This window comes from Peromyscus eremicus, chromosome 7 (assembly GCF_949786415.1).
Source record: "Peromyscus eremicus chromosome 7, PerEre_H2_v1, whole genome shotgun sequence".
NCBI classification, from domain to species: Eukaryota; Metazoa; Chordata; class Mammalia; order Rodentia; family Cricetidae; genus Peromyscus; species Peromyscus eremicus.
In genome coordinates, this window is record NC_081422.1 from 57,794,838 (window position 1) to 57,811,814 (window position 16,977).

At 42.4% G+C, this 16,977-nt stretch overlaps 1 protein-coding gene across 2 annotated transcripts in view; it reads right to left on the bottom strand.

Moving 5' to 3' along the window:
- Positions 1-16,977, bottom strand: part of Map2k5 (mitogen-activated protein kinase kinase 5) — a 238,473-nt gene that overhangs the window by 127,108 nt on the left and 94,388 nt on the right. For both annotated transcript variants that reach the window (XM_059268067.1, XM_059268066.1), the window contains exons 10-13: positions 15,037-15,105; positions 14,865-14,946; positions 7,151-7,212; positions 1,624-1,672 (exon numbers count right to left, since the gene is read on the bottom strand). In XM_059268067.1, coding sequence (XP_059124050.1) covers positions 1,624-1,672; positions 7,151-7,212; positions 14,865-14,946; positions 15,037-15,105 — 262 coding nt within the window. The remainder of the gene's footprint in view (positions 1-1,623; positions 1,673-7,150; positions 7,213-14,864; positions 14,947-15,036; positions 15,106-16,977) is intronic.

Here is a 16,977-nt window from a genome sequence, read left to right on the forward strand (position 1 = left end):
TGGTAATTTGACCCTGGGCTTTATTTTCAGATCCCCACAAAATCCATCTGAGACATGTTTAATGATATATCATTTCAATAAACAAACAAACAAATCTGGTTATTCTCACAAACAGAGTGAGACTAACCCAAATAACTTAGAAACAGGAATTCTAGAGGAACAGCGCCTTGTCAGCATGATTTGTCACCTCAAAGAGGAAAAGAAAAGACGTTTTGGAATATCTGAGGCACAATTCCCTATCCATCAGTTCTTTGAGCAACCACATTTTCCATAGTTACAGCTGGAGAGAATTCATTAGTCCAGAATGATCCTGTCTGCCTAGAGTACAGAACAATCCTAAGTTTCAATTTATAATAACATTCCCATTTCCACAGCATGGTCCTTTTAATGAAGGCTTTGCTATTGAGCACTGATGCCTTCCCTTAGATCCCATGCCAAATGCACAGCAGATGTGTGGAAAAGGCAAGCAAACACTAGGAGCAGCCACCGGCTGTAAGGGCTCCATGGCTGCTGCACAGGGGTAGGAGTACGTGTTACAGAGTAGCTCGGCCAACCAGGTTAGAACGTCCCCTTTCTTTTACACATTACTCATCAGATGTGTTCACATACTGATACCCAGGAAAATGATACTACTCCAGCCCTGCTCACTCTCTCAGCTCCTACTCTGGTACCATTTACACTCTAGAAACGCAATGGCTTTATGGGGATGGGGGTGGAGGAAATGAGGGGGCTTAAGATTCCCTTCAGTCAGCACGAATGCCTTCTAAAACTGAACATTATGCTTTTCCAAATGTAGATATTCTCTTTAAAAAGGATGAAGAAGTTTGGAAGCATGGGGTGATTGAGACCACCTATGAAGAACACAGGCTGGGTAGGAGCCTGCAGTTGAAGATAGGGTGAGTTCCTTCCAAGAGCTTTAGCCTGTTCTTAGCGGGGGGAAAGTTTAAAAAATAAAAACTAAAACCAAATTAAAAAACGAAAAAAACCCTTTCCTTTAACGGCATCTCATTGTGCACTGCTGCATTCCCCAGATGTACACAAAGCCAGCGTAAGCAGATGTGCACTAAGTTGAATGTGTGGTTTGGCTCTGCTAGTGTCTCTTTCTCTTTTCATAATTTGCTTCAAATGAATTCAGACATTTTGGGAACATTAAACAAACAAAAGGAGGCTCCTCCTGTAACACGCAACAGTTACCAGACCATCCCCTTCCACGTCACAAGGGACCATTCCTGATTCTTTCAGTAGGTCCCTGTCTGAAGTTTCATTTCCAGGGAACAGAGCGCAATCTCTTCAGGAGGACACCTGAAGTTCTCTAAGGACCGTGGGAAGGGGAGGGCTGTACCCACAGTTAAATAACACAGTCTGCTATTTTCAAATAGAACAAAATAGGTTCTGCATGTTTGAGAAATATGATTCACAAAAACATAATCCCTTGGTTTGTAGTGAAAAAAAGCAGAAAAGATGGAAATAAGAGGGAGAAAATAAGAAAACTAACATTTACAAACAATCACTTTTTTATGGTCATATCAGCTGGCTGAAATGTTTTTTTTTTTCTTAAACCAAGGTAATTGCACAGCCTCCTCCATCCCCACGTTAAGTCCACATGTAAAACCCAGAACATACCTCTGTGTAAAATCTTTAAACTCCACAAATAGGTAAGGCCTTTAACAACCTAAAATCATGAAAGAGAAAACAGTACAGTTATGGACGTTACAGGAGATGATCCACATTAAGCACATCAACCACACATTTTCCTTTAAACCACTGTCAAACTGAACTTCCTCTTGGGCACCTCCCCGTCTATGCGGGCTCTTTGGGGTACCACCTGCAGAGCGCCATGTTCCTTGCTAGTGAGCTTACCGCTCTCCAAAGACTGGGTGTGTCAAAGAAGAGAGATGAGCATGTGTCACAGAACAACCTGTGAAGGTCACATGCTAAACCCTCAGTGGTGCTATGGGCAGGTTAGGAGAGGGACAGAAAAGAGGAGCAAGGACTTTTAAAACAATTTTTCAGTATTGAGTGAGTGTGTGTGTGTGTGTGTGTGGTTTTTCCACACAGAGTTTCTCTGTGAAACTGCCCTGGCTGTCCTGAAATTCACTTTGTAGACCAGGCTGGCCTCAAACTCACAGAGACCCACCTGCCTCCGCCTCCCAAGTGCTGGGATTAAAGGCATACGCTACTACATTGGACCTCTGTGTGGTTTTTAAAAAAAATGACTATGTTTATTATTATTTTATGTGTGTGAGTGCTTACCTGCATGAATGTATGTGCACTATGTGTGTGCTTGGTAGTCATGGAGACTAGTGGACGGCATCATATCTCCAGAGTTACAAACAGCTGTGAGCTGCCACATGGAAACTGTGAGCTGAACCTGGGTCCTTAAGAGTAAGTACTTTTAACTGCTGAGCCATCTCTCCAGTGCCTGGGTGATTTTTAAAAAGTCATGCTATTTATGATGAAGGAAAATTTTTTACTTTTAGTTTTTGGTAATGCTGGGCCCAGGGCCTGTGTGTGCTCAGGAGGTGTTGTATCAATGAACTACATCTCTAGCCCAAGAACATTTTAAGAAATTGATTCATGAAAGGAAGCAGCTAAAACAGAAATCACCTTTCCCAAAGGCAGCTGGAGAATCCTGATCAGGATTCCAGGCCTTGAATGTCAAACTTAACTGATGTGAAGGAAAGAGAAGCAGGCCCTGGACCAAGCTAACGATACATGTCAGCCGGACGTGTCAGACTGTTCACTGGACGACTGAGGTCTAGGCTCTGTGGGAAGTCCTGAGATGACTTCCAAAACTTTCTGTGATTTTAAAATAAAATGAAAATTAAAAACTATTTTAAGAAGGTTACCACGATGACTGCAGACAGCACGTCTCCTGGTCAAAGCTTGCGTATGGAAGAAGCCCACAGACAGCATCACAGGCCAGGGAGGATGCCTAAGTACCACTGCTTAAATTCCACCCCATTTTCCTCTTTAACGGCAACGGCCAGCGTTAAGAAAGCCGGTCAATGAAATTCTGAAAAAGACCCGAACTATACAGGTTGCAATTATTACTTTCTCTGTGGAAAATTTAATCAGGAATTGCCATTAGGATCTTTCAATCTTGAGCTGAGTATGTGGGTCACTGGTAAAAGGTTTGGCTAGCAGGCAGGAGGCCCTAAGTTCAGACTCTAGTACCACTAAATAAATAATAAATAAATCTTCAAAATTTATACAAGACTGGTTGTTACATGAAATCCATGTTTTATTCATAGCACATGAATAGAAACTTATATTTTCAAGGTTTACTATTCATAACTGGATTTAAAAGAAAAACATGGAACAAATTGCTGTTATTCAAAATGTACTTAGAAGCATTTAAAAGCACTTATTATTACAGAAAATTTTGGGTGAGTCAGGTCTATATAATAAGAAAACCTATCATGATAAGAAACAACTACGGGATTTGTGTACCTCAAACATGATTTTAGAAAAGGAGGGTTAGGGCTCTGTATACAAAGGTTTTGGTTGATCAAAAATGACTAATAGCAACAGTAAACACCAGAAATACAAACTGAAAAAAGCAATTTACAAATGTTAAAGATCAAGAAAGTCAACTCCATGTCAGTTAATGCTGAACGAGGCCAGCCTGTTTAGCTGCTGTCATAGAGCAGAAGGTACTGGGGGGAGGGGAGGAAGAGGAGGGGAGCAGCTATTACAGTGATCAAGTCCATCCCACGCTTATCTGTTCTAAGAGAACAGAATAAAATTTAAATTTTTTTTTTTTTTTTTTTTTTTTTTTTTTTTTTTTTTTACATGACAGGGTTTCTCTGTGTAGCCTTGGCTCTCTTGGAAGTCTCTCTGTAGACAAGGCTGGCCTTGAACTCACAGAGATCTGACTGCCTCTGCCTATAAATACATACGTTATGATAATAAAATTAGAGTATGTGTTTAAAATAAAAGCATAAATGAGGGTAGTTTTTATCAACAGAAATAAGATAAAGTATTCAAATGTTTATAAAAGATATCAGCAATGAAAATGGCTTTTCCTTGAGTAGTGGGAGGAGGCTCCAATGGTTAGTGTGGGAGCGTGAGGAAGCGGGCTTCAACTTCCTGACTGAGGAGCTTAGCTGTGTACTATGAGACTTCCCTGTTACAGCCTGTGTGTCACTAACATTAGCTCAACAGCAAATGAACGATCAGAAAACACATAAACAAGATCTACTCCAACAGATTCAGGTTGCAAAGTAGTGAAAGAAATACAATACCGACGTTATGATAGTTGATAAAATCATACATTTTGTTAGAGATTCAAAAAAACTATTATTCCTCCAACTGTGAAAATAGATATTTCCCTTTAGTGTGTTTAAGTATCCATGTATAAATGAGTATGAAATCTGTTCACTAGTCTGGAGTATCATTGGTATTCAGTAGGCTAGGCTGCACAAAACCCCCTAACAAAGCCTTGACACGAACAGTACTTATATCGGCTGTCAATTATTCACTCCTTGACATGTCAAGTGCACACCTTTTCAGGGACAACGTCAATCAACAGTAACATTAGCATTCAAAATACAGCACAGTCTGCCACTGCTTTAGACATAAGGGGGAAGTAAATGTGGGGCAGTGGAGAAAGGTACTCTTCTTTGTAAGAAGTCAGATAAATGGACAGCAGGGCAGAAGCCTGTGGAGCTGGGAGGCTAAGATCAGGTGCTTTCTATGGATTTCTTCAAGGGAAAAACATTCTCTCTCCCTATATCCTACATGAGAAAATCTGAGTCACATTTCACAGATGCTGACACGGTTCATCTGTCGATGGCCTTCAGGTCTGTGGACCTGCCTTGCATGCTGGATTATTAGATCCAGGAAAATTAAGCTCATCTTGGAGGAAGAGATCTCTAAAAGAGACATGAGATGATCTTCAGGTTGAGCACAGTGGCACATGCCTGGAGTCCTGGGAGAGCAGCTGAGCCCAGGTGATCAAGACCCCCCCCTCCCCAGGCAAAAGCAAGATGCTGCTTGAAAAAAGAATCTGAAGCAACTGTGTATTGTATATTCATATATTGTTATTATTATCCCTTCATTCCCATTCACAATTCTTATCATCCCCCATCTCTCCATTTTAACCTAGTTTCCCCTTTAATTCCTTTTTCTCTTCTTTCCCCCCTCAGCTTCTCCAAAAACAGAATGAAGGGGCATCCTGTACCTAGGATAGCACTGGTAGGGGTCAGTTATTTAGCTGTTCTGCTTTGCTTAGTACTGATGTGCTCAACCATCCGCATATTACAGGGCTGCTCAGGCAGCGAACTCATACATAAGTAGACCACATAGACGGGCACTCAAGTATTCACACAGACTCATCTGATTCTGTTGTTGGACTGGACAGAGTTGAGGCTATTTGCACGTGCCTTCTTGGCTTAGCTAAGGAATTCGAAGAAAAGAAACTGATGCCATCTTTGGAACACTCAGGAAAAGTAACCAGGGAAACCGAGAACCGGAACAGGCTGTGTTCATGTGCATTTTACAAGCCATGAGGGACCACCCATCAGGGTGATAGTTGCATTTGGACTGCTAAGATCTTATGGTGTCAGATGCTATCCCTAGGCCAGACTGGAAAATCACCCATGTTTGGAGTCTATCCAGACCACACACACACACACACACACACACACACTTTGAAGGTACTATACAAGTGTAGGGCACTAACGGAGTTTATGAAAGCTGTCAGAAGAGCGAAGTTGTCCAGAGTGTCTCCTCTAGTCCCACCACCAAAGCTCTCATCAGCATGGCCTGGAGCACTGCAGAAGCGGACGAACTGGCCTTGTTTTGTTAGACTGCCTCTGATTCAAAACCATCAACCCCGCCTGGACTCACACTCATTTTAATGATTTTTGCTAAAGTATTCTGGAATCACCCAAAGCAAGCCCTGTATTTAAAGCTGGCAGTTTTTCTGCTGACTCTTCACTTTACAACCTTCCTATCCTAGTTGAATCAGAAAGCCCAGTGGCCTTGTTGGTACTCTACACGGGAGGGAGGCAAGATTGATGAGGCCAGGAAAGAACATGCTTCTCCACTGCACAAAGCGGATTTCTATTTTCCCAAGTTCAAGAGATGATGGGAACACAAGACTTGCAGACTCCCCTGCTTCCTAGCCCTTCTCCTTGCCTCTTCTTGCCCTTTATTATATGTGTTACTAAACTCTAGAGCCAAGAACTGCCAAAAGCCGCAAAGCAATCATTCCCCTCGGAGATTAGAAGAGGAAAGGAAACATTTTTATTTTCATCTAAAACACTGATTTCAGTACTCAGATTGCATCCTGAATAATCTGCCTCATGTGTAGATTAGAAGCTGCTCGGCAGAGGCAGCATCAGAAAGGAGAGTGCTCATCACCCTGGGCAGTTCACACCAATAATTAGAAAGAAAAAAGGAAAGCTGTGAATTACAATGAACTAAGCCTGAATAAGTGTCCATGTTGGATTAAAGAATTTGAGTTGTCAGTTTGATGTATAATGAATGTGAAAATAAGCCATTTAATTAAATGGTACATGATATAATCACTTTGTTCTGCATTAAACCACTTAATTTAACAGAGCGTCTTTACTTTAGCAATTGTTTACGATTACAGCACCCAGTGACTCTTTTTAGATACGGTTAGCTTATATTATTCCAAATCTCAAATCTGGGACTTACATAATAATGCCAGTTTAGATGATATAATTTGTCTATTTACTAGTGAGTACAGAAGATAAGAAAACTGCTTCTCATCACAAAGGGCACAGAATCCTAGATAAAGTCCCTAAAAGGTAAGACTAAAACCAAAAGCATAAGAAGACTGCAAAACCATTTAAGAGCAAATGTATTTTGTTTATAGACTGTTTCACTAATTTAAATCATTTTCAAATTCTAAAACTAAGAATGTCCCCTGTACCAGTTTTCTTTTCGATGAAATTAGAAACCCAGGCACCAAGGTCCCTGTAATCACAGTAATGACAAGCCAGAGGGACTATGCTAGAGGTTAGCCCACAAGAAGAGAAAAAGACAGAAACAACAGATGGTAAGAAGGACCCAACAGCCAGCTGGGACAGAAAGAAAGGACGCATCTGAGGACCCAGGAATGGACTTGACAGGAAGGTTTAAATAGGTTCCCTCCCACTGAAGCCAATATACTTACCGCCACTGCAATTCTTCCGAGGACATGCTCTGGAATTTTCCTATATACATCCAAAGACCCCCCTGTAGAGACAAAGACGTGGCATTACTACAAGCGAATCACGGGCACAGAGCACTGGACTCTCCTCTGTGCCTGCCTCGTGAGAATGCCGTTTCCATTCTCTGTCACATACAGAACATGGAGAGCGAAGTTGGCTTTCAGTTCTTCTTTTATGAATGACAGAATTGGACTTCCGGAAGAGCATGGCCAGCTACTGCCATTTAAAAATCCAGTCATTAAAAACTGAAGGGAACTAGGAGGGTAGCTAAGAACCTGCCCTCTATGAAAATGTAGATGTCAACAAAACTACAGAAACGACCCCGACGGCCACACTTGATGCTTCATGTCCACTTTCTCGCATGGCAACCTGGAGACCCTATCTCAGAAGTCTCCCACTTATCAAACAAATGTGGGTGGGTACGAACTTCAAAATACACACAAAGACTAGCACAGCAGAACCAGCAAGTCTAAGTTTTCCATGAAAAGCAACTGATCAACTCCCGGCTCCTTAATGACCGTGAAAACCAATGAGGTAAAAATAAAACACAATCTCTCAAGTTCTAACTTGTTTTATTTCAATTACATTTTATCTATTTATTGTGTGTATGCATGGATGTGTGAGCCCACCTGTGGAGGTCAGAGGTCAACTTTTGAGAGCTTGTGCTCTCCTCCCACCGTGTGGGTCCAGGGACTGAGCTAAGGTGACCTGACCTGCAGCGCCATCGCACGGGTCCTCCATCTAATTTATTTTCACTAGACTGTGACTCACTACTATACTGCTTTATCCGTCAACTCCGACTTTTGGTAAATCACCTTTGACATTTTTTAAAACTGAAAGACCACTGGACAGATTCATCCTGCTGTCCTTCCCGTGCTCTTCTGAGAGAAGATTGGCAGGAAAGAAAGGACACAGTAGCCCCTCAGAGTCAGGAGACCTGCTGACTGATGAGTGCTCTGTGGAGTTCAGTCCTTCTGGATTTCTGTTTGTATGTTTTTCATTTTGAGACAGGATCTCATTCTATAGCCCTGCCTGGTCTGGAACTCACTCTGTAGACCAGGTTGGCCTCACACTCAGAGGTCCACCGGCCTCTGTCTCCTGAGTGCTGGGCTTAATGTGTGCCACCATGCCTGGCGGGTCATTCTTAGGCTGAAAATGGCAGAGGATTTGGATTTAATTCTTACCAGTTTCACCATCATTTCTATCCTATAGATCTAGCCAAAAAAGGTAACTGTTGGACTTATGAAACCAAACATCAGTGCTAGAAGGAACCCTATCTCACTGACCATAATGCTCTCAGCAGCTTCCAGGAAAGGATTTTAAACCAGCTGTAGCAACACATCACCACAGTCACCAGAATCACCAGTCCCTGGAATCACCACAGTCCCTGGAATCACCACTGTCCCCGGAATGACCAGTCACCATGCAATTCCCAAGGCAATTGTTTTGAGAGTCCAACTCATCAGGAAGTATAAACAGGAATGCGTTAAGAATCTCAACAACATAACTTACATATACTCTGCAGGGAACGAGTACTTCACTTGTTAACAATATGATGAGAACTAAGCTAATAATACATAATATCCCCTTAGAGTCAAACTGAGGTATAGTCTTTTATCACTATGAAGAGGGTACCCAGGGTGTTTCAGAAGTAATTTTTTTTCCTGTCAAGACTAAAATTTCATATTTATGATGTGACCACTGATGATTAAAAAACACCTAATAAGGTTTGAAAATGAAACATGTCACTCTTCTGAAACACAGTTAAGACATACTCTGTGCAAATAGACTATTATGGTATGTCATATTCCCTAAAGCTACTACTATTCTGTTAAAAATGGCACACACATCACAGAGGTATAGCTTCCTATGTATCCTGATGAAAGCAGGTGTAGGAAAATGATCACTCCTTTAGGTAATTTCTGCTTGCAGCTCCCGGACTCTGAGCACAGGCTGAGTAACCACAGTACCAGTAACTTGGTGCTGTGGCTCTCAGTGCTACTGGGGAGATACGGAAAAACAAAACAAAACACTCATGAAAAGAGCGGAAACATCCTTGTTTACTAAAATATTTTTATTTTAGATGCAATGAAAGAGAAAATGTGGCAGAAAAAGAGTGCTCCCATTGATTTTTCAGGTGCATTGGTAGTTGCATGGATGAGTAAATTCAAGATGAAAAAGCTTGCTATGTGGTATCTGGAACACTAACAACAGCAGCTTACTGGGGCAGTTCCTCAGGAAGCCAATGGACTCAACGCTTGGGGAATGAGCCCACCCACCCACCCACCCACACCAACAAGAAGTTCTATGTACGTTATAGAAGAGGCTGTAAGGAGCTAAGTGACAGTGGTCTTACCAAGCTCAGCTGAAAGCCAATGGTGACACCACAACCATTATCAATAGAATAAGGGAAAAGGAATCTTACTTGGAGGCAGTTCACTGGCACCTGTAAGCACCCTGCAGTCCTCAGCTGCCCACATGGACAGGTCTTTATGGAGCTGGCTCTGTGCCATCAGGTGTACCCCACCCTTCCCATGCTCACAGAGATAAATTAAGAGGTGAAAAGATGATACTACCGTAGATCCACTCAGTCAAGGGAGCCTGTTAATTCCGATGAGCACTCCCTCTCAGAGGCTAAATGGAGAGGGTTTGGGCTAGTTTTCCCTTGGTTTCAGTGCCAGCTCTATTCTGTACACCGCTCCACAAAAGGCAACTCTTTGACTTGGCATACCATAAACGTTAGTGCTGGAGTGTTAATGGGGAATCCACCAGCCTTATTTGACTTCATTTGAAACTGAATCCCATAAATGAAAATGTGACAACCACACTCAGAAGGCCCCTCTGTCCCAACATCACATAGCAGTGGAATCACAGGGGACCTTTCTGTGAGTTTTACCTCTCCACAATGTGATATGATGACACACACTGGCAGTGTCATGTTGCCTGAGATTTCTTACTCAGGGCTGGGTTTTGACTGGACTGGGAATGGGGCCTGGGATCTCAGACACTCGAGGCAAAGCCTTCCCCACCGAGCTACAGCTCCAGGCCTTACTTTAGGCAAGGCCTTCTGGAATTCACTCATCTGTGGTTCCAGCGCTGGACTTTTAGCTTCTTAGTCAGGTCACAGGCTTGCTCCCTGTGAGTATCACTTCCGTTTTCCCTGGCCACCCCGACCCCCATGACCACTTATTGCACTGCAAGCCTCCGTCCACATGGTAAGCCAGAGGAAGACTGCTGGTAGATGAGCAGAAACTCATGCACGTACTGAAGAGTGGCACGTTTCTGCGGACAGATTAGGGCCGCCATCTTCACTTACGCAGACCTGTAGGTCTGTGCTACCATGTTACAAGATCTAAATTGTAAGTAGGGTCTTTGTATGTAGGCTAAATATAAGTATGAAGTGAGGAGTGAGAAGCAACAATACCATTATGATAATCTCCAATTTGCTTGAAATGACCACAGTCATTATTAATGTTAACAATGTGAACAAAAAAAAAATTAATACAAGATTTTTTAAGTTCCTGCTAGCTGAACATATAAAAGCCCTTTCCTTTGCAATGCAGGGTTTTTTTGTTTTTTGTTTTTTTTTTTTGGCTGGGGGTGCGGGGCACAATTTATTCCCGTGGTGGTAATCCAAACACGTCTGTACTCTGAGATCTTCTAGCTAGATGTTTCTGAGATTTTGTTTTGACTGAGTATGAGGGTAGGTCACATTCTTCTCCTAAAAACTTTCCAATGTCTTCCTAATAAATTCAGCCTCAAACCTAAACTCCTTGCTGTAGCCTCTGAGGCCCACGAGGTTCTAAGCTCTGATGGTTCAGGCCTCCTGGGCAGCCTCTGGTCCTTACGACATCACTCTTGGGCCACCACGGTGGTCTTGCTCATCTGGGAGCACTGGCACATGCCGCTCTGTTTGTTCGAGCATCCCAGTGGTGTCCCTGACTAGCTCATTAACGTTTCTACTCAATGTCACTTCTGCCTCTGATGCCCTGCTTAGCACCTGCTCTATTAGCCCACCCATCCTGCTCTGTGCTCTCATGGTTTATCCCTCCCTGAGAATGTACTGGATGTCTCTAGAATATTCCCTGAGGACAAGGGTTACTTTAGAATATGTATCCTGGCCGGGCGGTGGTGGCGCACGCCTTTAATCCCAGCACTCGGGAGGCAGAGCCAGGCGGATCTCTGTGAGTTCGAGGCCAGCCTGGGCTACCAAGTGAGTTCCAGGAAAGGCGCAAAGCTACTCAGAGAAACCCTGTCTCGAAAAACCGAAAAAAAAAAAAAAAAAAAAAAAAAAAAAAAGAATATGTATCCTGTGGACAAGGGCTAAGTCTTGGTCACTGTGGTGTCCCCAGGTTTACAGCAGTAGCTGAAAGAAAATGCTCAGTAAATATTACAAATAGATCATAGTATGAGATAAAAACACACTAATCAGAGAGGAAGTTGTCAAGAAATTGGACTGCACAGGAGAGGGAATGAAAGCTGGGGGGTGATACACAGATTTAGTGATTTTGTGTGCTTTGTTGTATATGACCAGAAGACTGTTTGCTAACCTCCAAATCACCCTGTCTATATAACTAAGATAAACCATGTTTAAAGACCTAAAGGGAGGTATGAAGCTAGCCCCTTCCACCTGAAACAGACTATTAATAAAGAGTTAGCAATTACATGGAACAAAACAGGAACGTCTGAGGTTAACAGTAGCTGAAAGACACAGGACCAATAGCATGAGAAGACATAGAAGAATGCAATATAGAACAAGTGTCTCTACCCACTGGGCCATCTTGATGGCTGGGGTTACTTCCACTCTTGGTCACTTGAGAGTAACACTGCCATGCACACAGGCTACTGTGGACATGTGCTAGTCAGTTCTCTTGGGTTTCTGTGGTAGCAGACTTGCTAGGTCCTGTGGTAACTCTATGTGAAGAAGTGTCAAGCTGTCTAGTCTATATTACACCATTTCCGATTCATACAAACGTCGTTTGAGGAGTCCAACTTCTCTCTGCTTTTGCCAACACTTGTTATTATGTGTTTGATTTTGTTTTGTATGTGTGCGTGGTCTCAGATGTGAACACAGATATAGGTTTTTTTTTTTTTTTTTTTGAGACAGGGTTTCTCTGTGTAATAGTGTTAGCTGTCCTGGAACTCGCTTTGTAGCCCAGGCTGGCCTCTAACTCACAGAGATCCGCCTGCCTCTGCCTCCCAAGTGCTGGAATTAAAGGTGTGCACCACCACAGCCCAGCCATGGATGTAGTTTTGATTTAGGTTTCCTTAATAACCACTGTTGTTGAATATCTTTTCATGTGGCTGTTGACCACTGTACATCTTCCTTTGAGAAATACCCACTGTTTTTTAAGTGAGTGACTGGTGTTTTTATTGTTGAGTTGAAATATTTTTAAGTAATTACAGTAACTGCGAATGATTTGAACACTGACAGACTAGAACAGCTTGAAAGTTCCTCAAGGTTAAGAGTTGCTACAGGATCTGGCAACTTCACTGCCACCATGCCTGATCACCTGAATTTGATCCCTGGGACCCACATGGTGGAAGGGGAGAGTCCGCTCCCACAGGCTTTGACCTCCAAGAGCAAGCAGTAGCACACATGCACACTTGTCTGTGCACACATTCACACACTCAGACACACGCAATAAAAATAAATATCTTTTAGATGTAAAAAGTGAAAATATCCTAAGTGACTATCAATTAAAGAAAAACAAATGCTGTATAGCCAGTCAATGAAATACTACTCAGTGATGAAAAGAGATGGCGGACTGCTCCTGCTACTGTACGGATGAACTTGGAAACAATATACAAGCAAGAGACGCCAGGCACAAAGGCTGTAGACTATAGGATCCCGTTGATGTACAATGTGCCATATCCAGAATAGGCACATCCACAGAGGCAGGAAGGAGACCCATGACTGCCAGGGAGAGATGGAGGGGATGAGATGAGCAACTTACATTGGCCGAGGCTTTCTCTTTAGAATGTTTTGAAATTGGACAGCAATAAGCTGTAGGTTTCAAAATGGGGAATTTTATGGTATCTGAATTCTACCTTAATAAAAGTGGGGTTTTTGTTTGTTTGTTTGTTTTTTATGGGACAGGATTTCTCTGTATAGCCTTGGTTGTCCTGGAACTCTTTCTGTTGACCAGGCTAGCCTTGAACTCAGAGATCTGCCTGACTCTGCCTCCCAAGTTATGGGATTAAAGGCATGAGCCACCAATGCCCAGCTAATAAAAAGTATTTTAATGTAACTGAAAAATTATGCAGATCTCAAATGGTGAAAGTTCAAAAGAGTGACCTGTACTGGGATTATGAATCAATGCTTTCTGATTGGTGCCCACCTACACTACCTATGTGCTTATATGATTTGATATCATCCTAAGGATACCCACAAGGGTGTGTGTGTGTTTGTGTGAATGTACCTGTGTGTGTGTGTGTATTTGTGGGTGTGTATGTATGTGTAGTGTGCATGTGTGTATATGTGAGGTATGTGTGTGTTTACTAAAGAAGTAGAATAGTGTGCCTGTGTGTATATGTGTGCTGGGGGGGAGTGTGTGTGTGTGTGTGTGTGTGTGTATGTGCAGTGTGTGTGCTTGTGTGTGTGTGTGTATGTGTGTACAGTATGTATATGTGCAGTGTGTATGGTGTGTATACCTAAAGATATAGAAAGGTGCATGCATTTGTGTATATGTGTGGTATATGTGGTGTGTGTGTGTGTGTGTGTGTGTGTGTGTATGTGTACGTGTATGTGTAGTGGATGTGTATACGTGGTGTATGTGTACCTAAAGTAGAAAGGTGAATGCAATTGTGCATGTGTGTATGTGTAGTGTGTATATGTGTGTATATGTAGTGTGTATATGTGGCTATGTGTGGTGTGTGTATGTGTGGTATGTATGTATATGTGTGTGTATGCGGTGTGTCTATATGCATATATGGTATATTTGTGGTGTGTGTATATGTATGTGTGCATAATGTGTGAGTGTGTGTACCTGAGAAAGTAGAAAAACATGTATGCTGCATTTTAATGGAGGCTAGATACTGAAAAACTGACCTTTTAAAAGGTGAAAATTGTCCAGATTTAAAGTGGATAGCCAGTAATAATGACCACCCTACAGGGATAGGCTTCCCAGAAGTCTGCATTCTGTCACAACATTCAGATCAAGGCAGAGCAGTGAGCGGAGAGCAGAGAGGGCAGGACTGAGTCCAAAGAGAGCCAAATGCAGCTCGGCTAAACAGCTGTGTTGAAAAACAATTTCTTGTCTAGCAATTAAGAACCTATTTCTTTCTGAAAGACACAGGACATTGGGTTAATAGATTTCTTTAGAAGAAAATCTGTTTTGGCGACTGAAACATTAAAAGAACAGAACATCTGTTCCCCGGCAAACGCACGCTGCACAGAGGCAGGCAGTGAGCCCCACGCGCCGACTGGACCCGCGTGCCGTCTGTCCTATTTGAATTTTTAGTAAAAGGAAACCAACTTGCATTCTTGAAATTGTAGCCCACCTACAAATATTTAACACCAGGAACCTTTACAGGAAGAGAATTGCTAGTGTAAAGGAAAGAACAATTAACACATTCCAATCATTCTAAAATCTCCTTGACATCTATATCAAAACCAAGTTTAAGGCAGCCGATTCCAAAAGTCATTTCTAATATAATTTAAAGGGAAGAACTCACCATCCATGAATTCTGTACAAATTGAAATCCTGTTTTCTACAAAAAATGCCCCGTAAAATCCTATGATATACGATGAGTCACACTGCAACAAAAATAAGACAAGAGTGGTTGAAGACCGGGAGCTAACACATATACATGTTTATAGATAAAAGTGACCAAGAAAAAACATTACCTTATAAAGAATTTCCAACTCAGACATGATCTGCTTCTGAAGCTCCAGTGTAATGTCTAACAGAATAACCTGAGTACAGACACAGAGCAGCATCAGTACATGTCTACCTTCAAGTTACACAGCATGTGGAACACAAGAACTAAAGAAAGGTGGTCGTTTCTTTATGCAGCCCCCATTATAATTCCCAACACCAAAAACTGTCTCTGTATCTGCCTAAGCCTTTGTAGAGGAGGAGGCGGTCCACAAGTGATTGATGGGACCCTGGAAGAAGCCAGGGCTCAGAGGTCAGCATTAATGGCTTTAAAAGTCAGTTAAGTTATAACACTCAATTTATGTACCCTATTTTAGCCACACTGGTTATTTTCAGAAGAAGATCATTAAAAGAGAAGAGCCCTGTGAGCCACAGACTCACAGATGAGCAGAGGGCTGGTAAATAAAATAACATTTTAAAATGAGATTTTTAGAAATCAAAGAAATGGGGGTTTTAAAGTGCTGTCACCTTATTTCCTCCCGTGTGGGTAATGATTCTTCACAAATGCCGGCAGGGTCTCAGGTCACCTGACTCCCACGCTTTGCCAGGGAGGGCCTCTTGAAGTGTTGTGGTTTTCCTTAAGTATCTGCCACTAAGGTGGACTTTATAACACAGAAATGTCCAAGTGTGAGGACTCAGACTTGCCTGGGACGTGCTCTAATTTAACCTAGGCTCTTCTCTTCCCTTGGGCAGGTGTGTGCACCGGCGCCTGAACTCAGACCTTCTCATGAATGCTGGGCAAGCATGCTACCAAGAGTCAGAACCCAGCTCAACCACTAAGCACTTCAGTGAAAACAAATTTTAAAATGTTGTTCTTTAAAAAAAATATATACTTTTAAAAGACAGTAATGATGTAAAATAGATGAATAATAATTTTTAAGAAATGTGGCAGAGTCTAAACATTTCTAGGTAAAAACCTAACATTCATGATTGCCATAACAGCACCATTCTGTAACTTTCAACACTAAATTACACTGTATCACAAATGAAGAATATGTATCATTACATTGACTACAGTAAAAACTATGAATTACATAAACCACAAAGAAGGAAATGATTATTCTAATGTGCATATTTTTGATGTTGTTTTTTGAGACAGGGTTTCTCCGTGTAGCCCTGGCTGTCCTGGAACTCTTTGTAGACCAGGCTGTCCTTGAACTCAGAGGTCCACCTGCCTCTGTCTCCTAAGTGCTGGGATTAAAGGAGTGTGCCACCATCTCTGGCTAATATGCACATTATGTATATTTTTAATGCTGACACCCATTTAAATAAGAAAGAAAGAGTACGGGGTGAGTGGAGGTGGGCACTGCCTTTTCTACCAACGCATGCCACTAGCCAACACTTTGGAATTAATCCCAATGGAGAACTTATCTTTCCCTTGATTGAGAACCTTGCATAAGTGTCCATCACCTGGAGTAAGCTGCAACTCCAGAACACCAGGAGGTTGTGCCTCAAGCTAACCCCTTCCCTCACCCTTTCTCCACAGCCTCCTTCCTGTCCACCCACACCACCTTACCAGTGTTTCCTCTCTCCACTCCACAGTCACCGATTACAAAAGCCTGTTGGACCTTTTAGACCCAGCTTGAACGCCTCACCACCTCCAGACATCCACCTCAAAGCCCTTCATCAGAATTCATCTCTGGCTTGACCCTTACTACTCTTGACCGCAATTGGCTTTAATGCCCCCGGCCATCTAAAAGCTTCCAGAGCAGAGTGCCATAAGCTTCAAGGGCAAGGTGGGGTCTGAGTATTCTTTATACCTCAGAGCCCAGCACAAGGGCTCACAGTAGCACCCAATCATTGAGGAGGACCTTAATCAAAGCGCTCCTTAAAAATAGTCCTCCAGACGTGCTGTTATTAGACACAGGGAAATGGATCACGTGATGTCTGCAATTAAACCAAAAACCAAA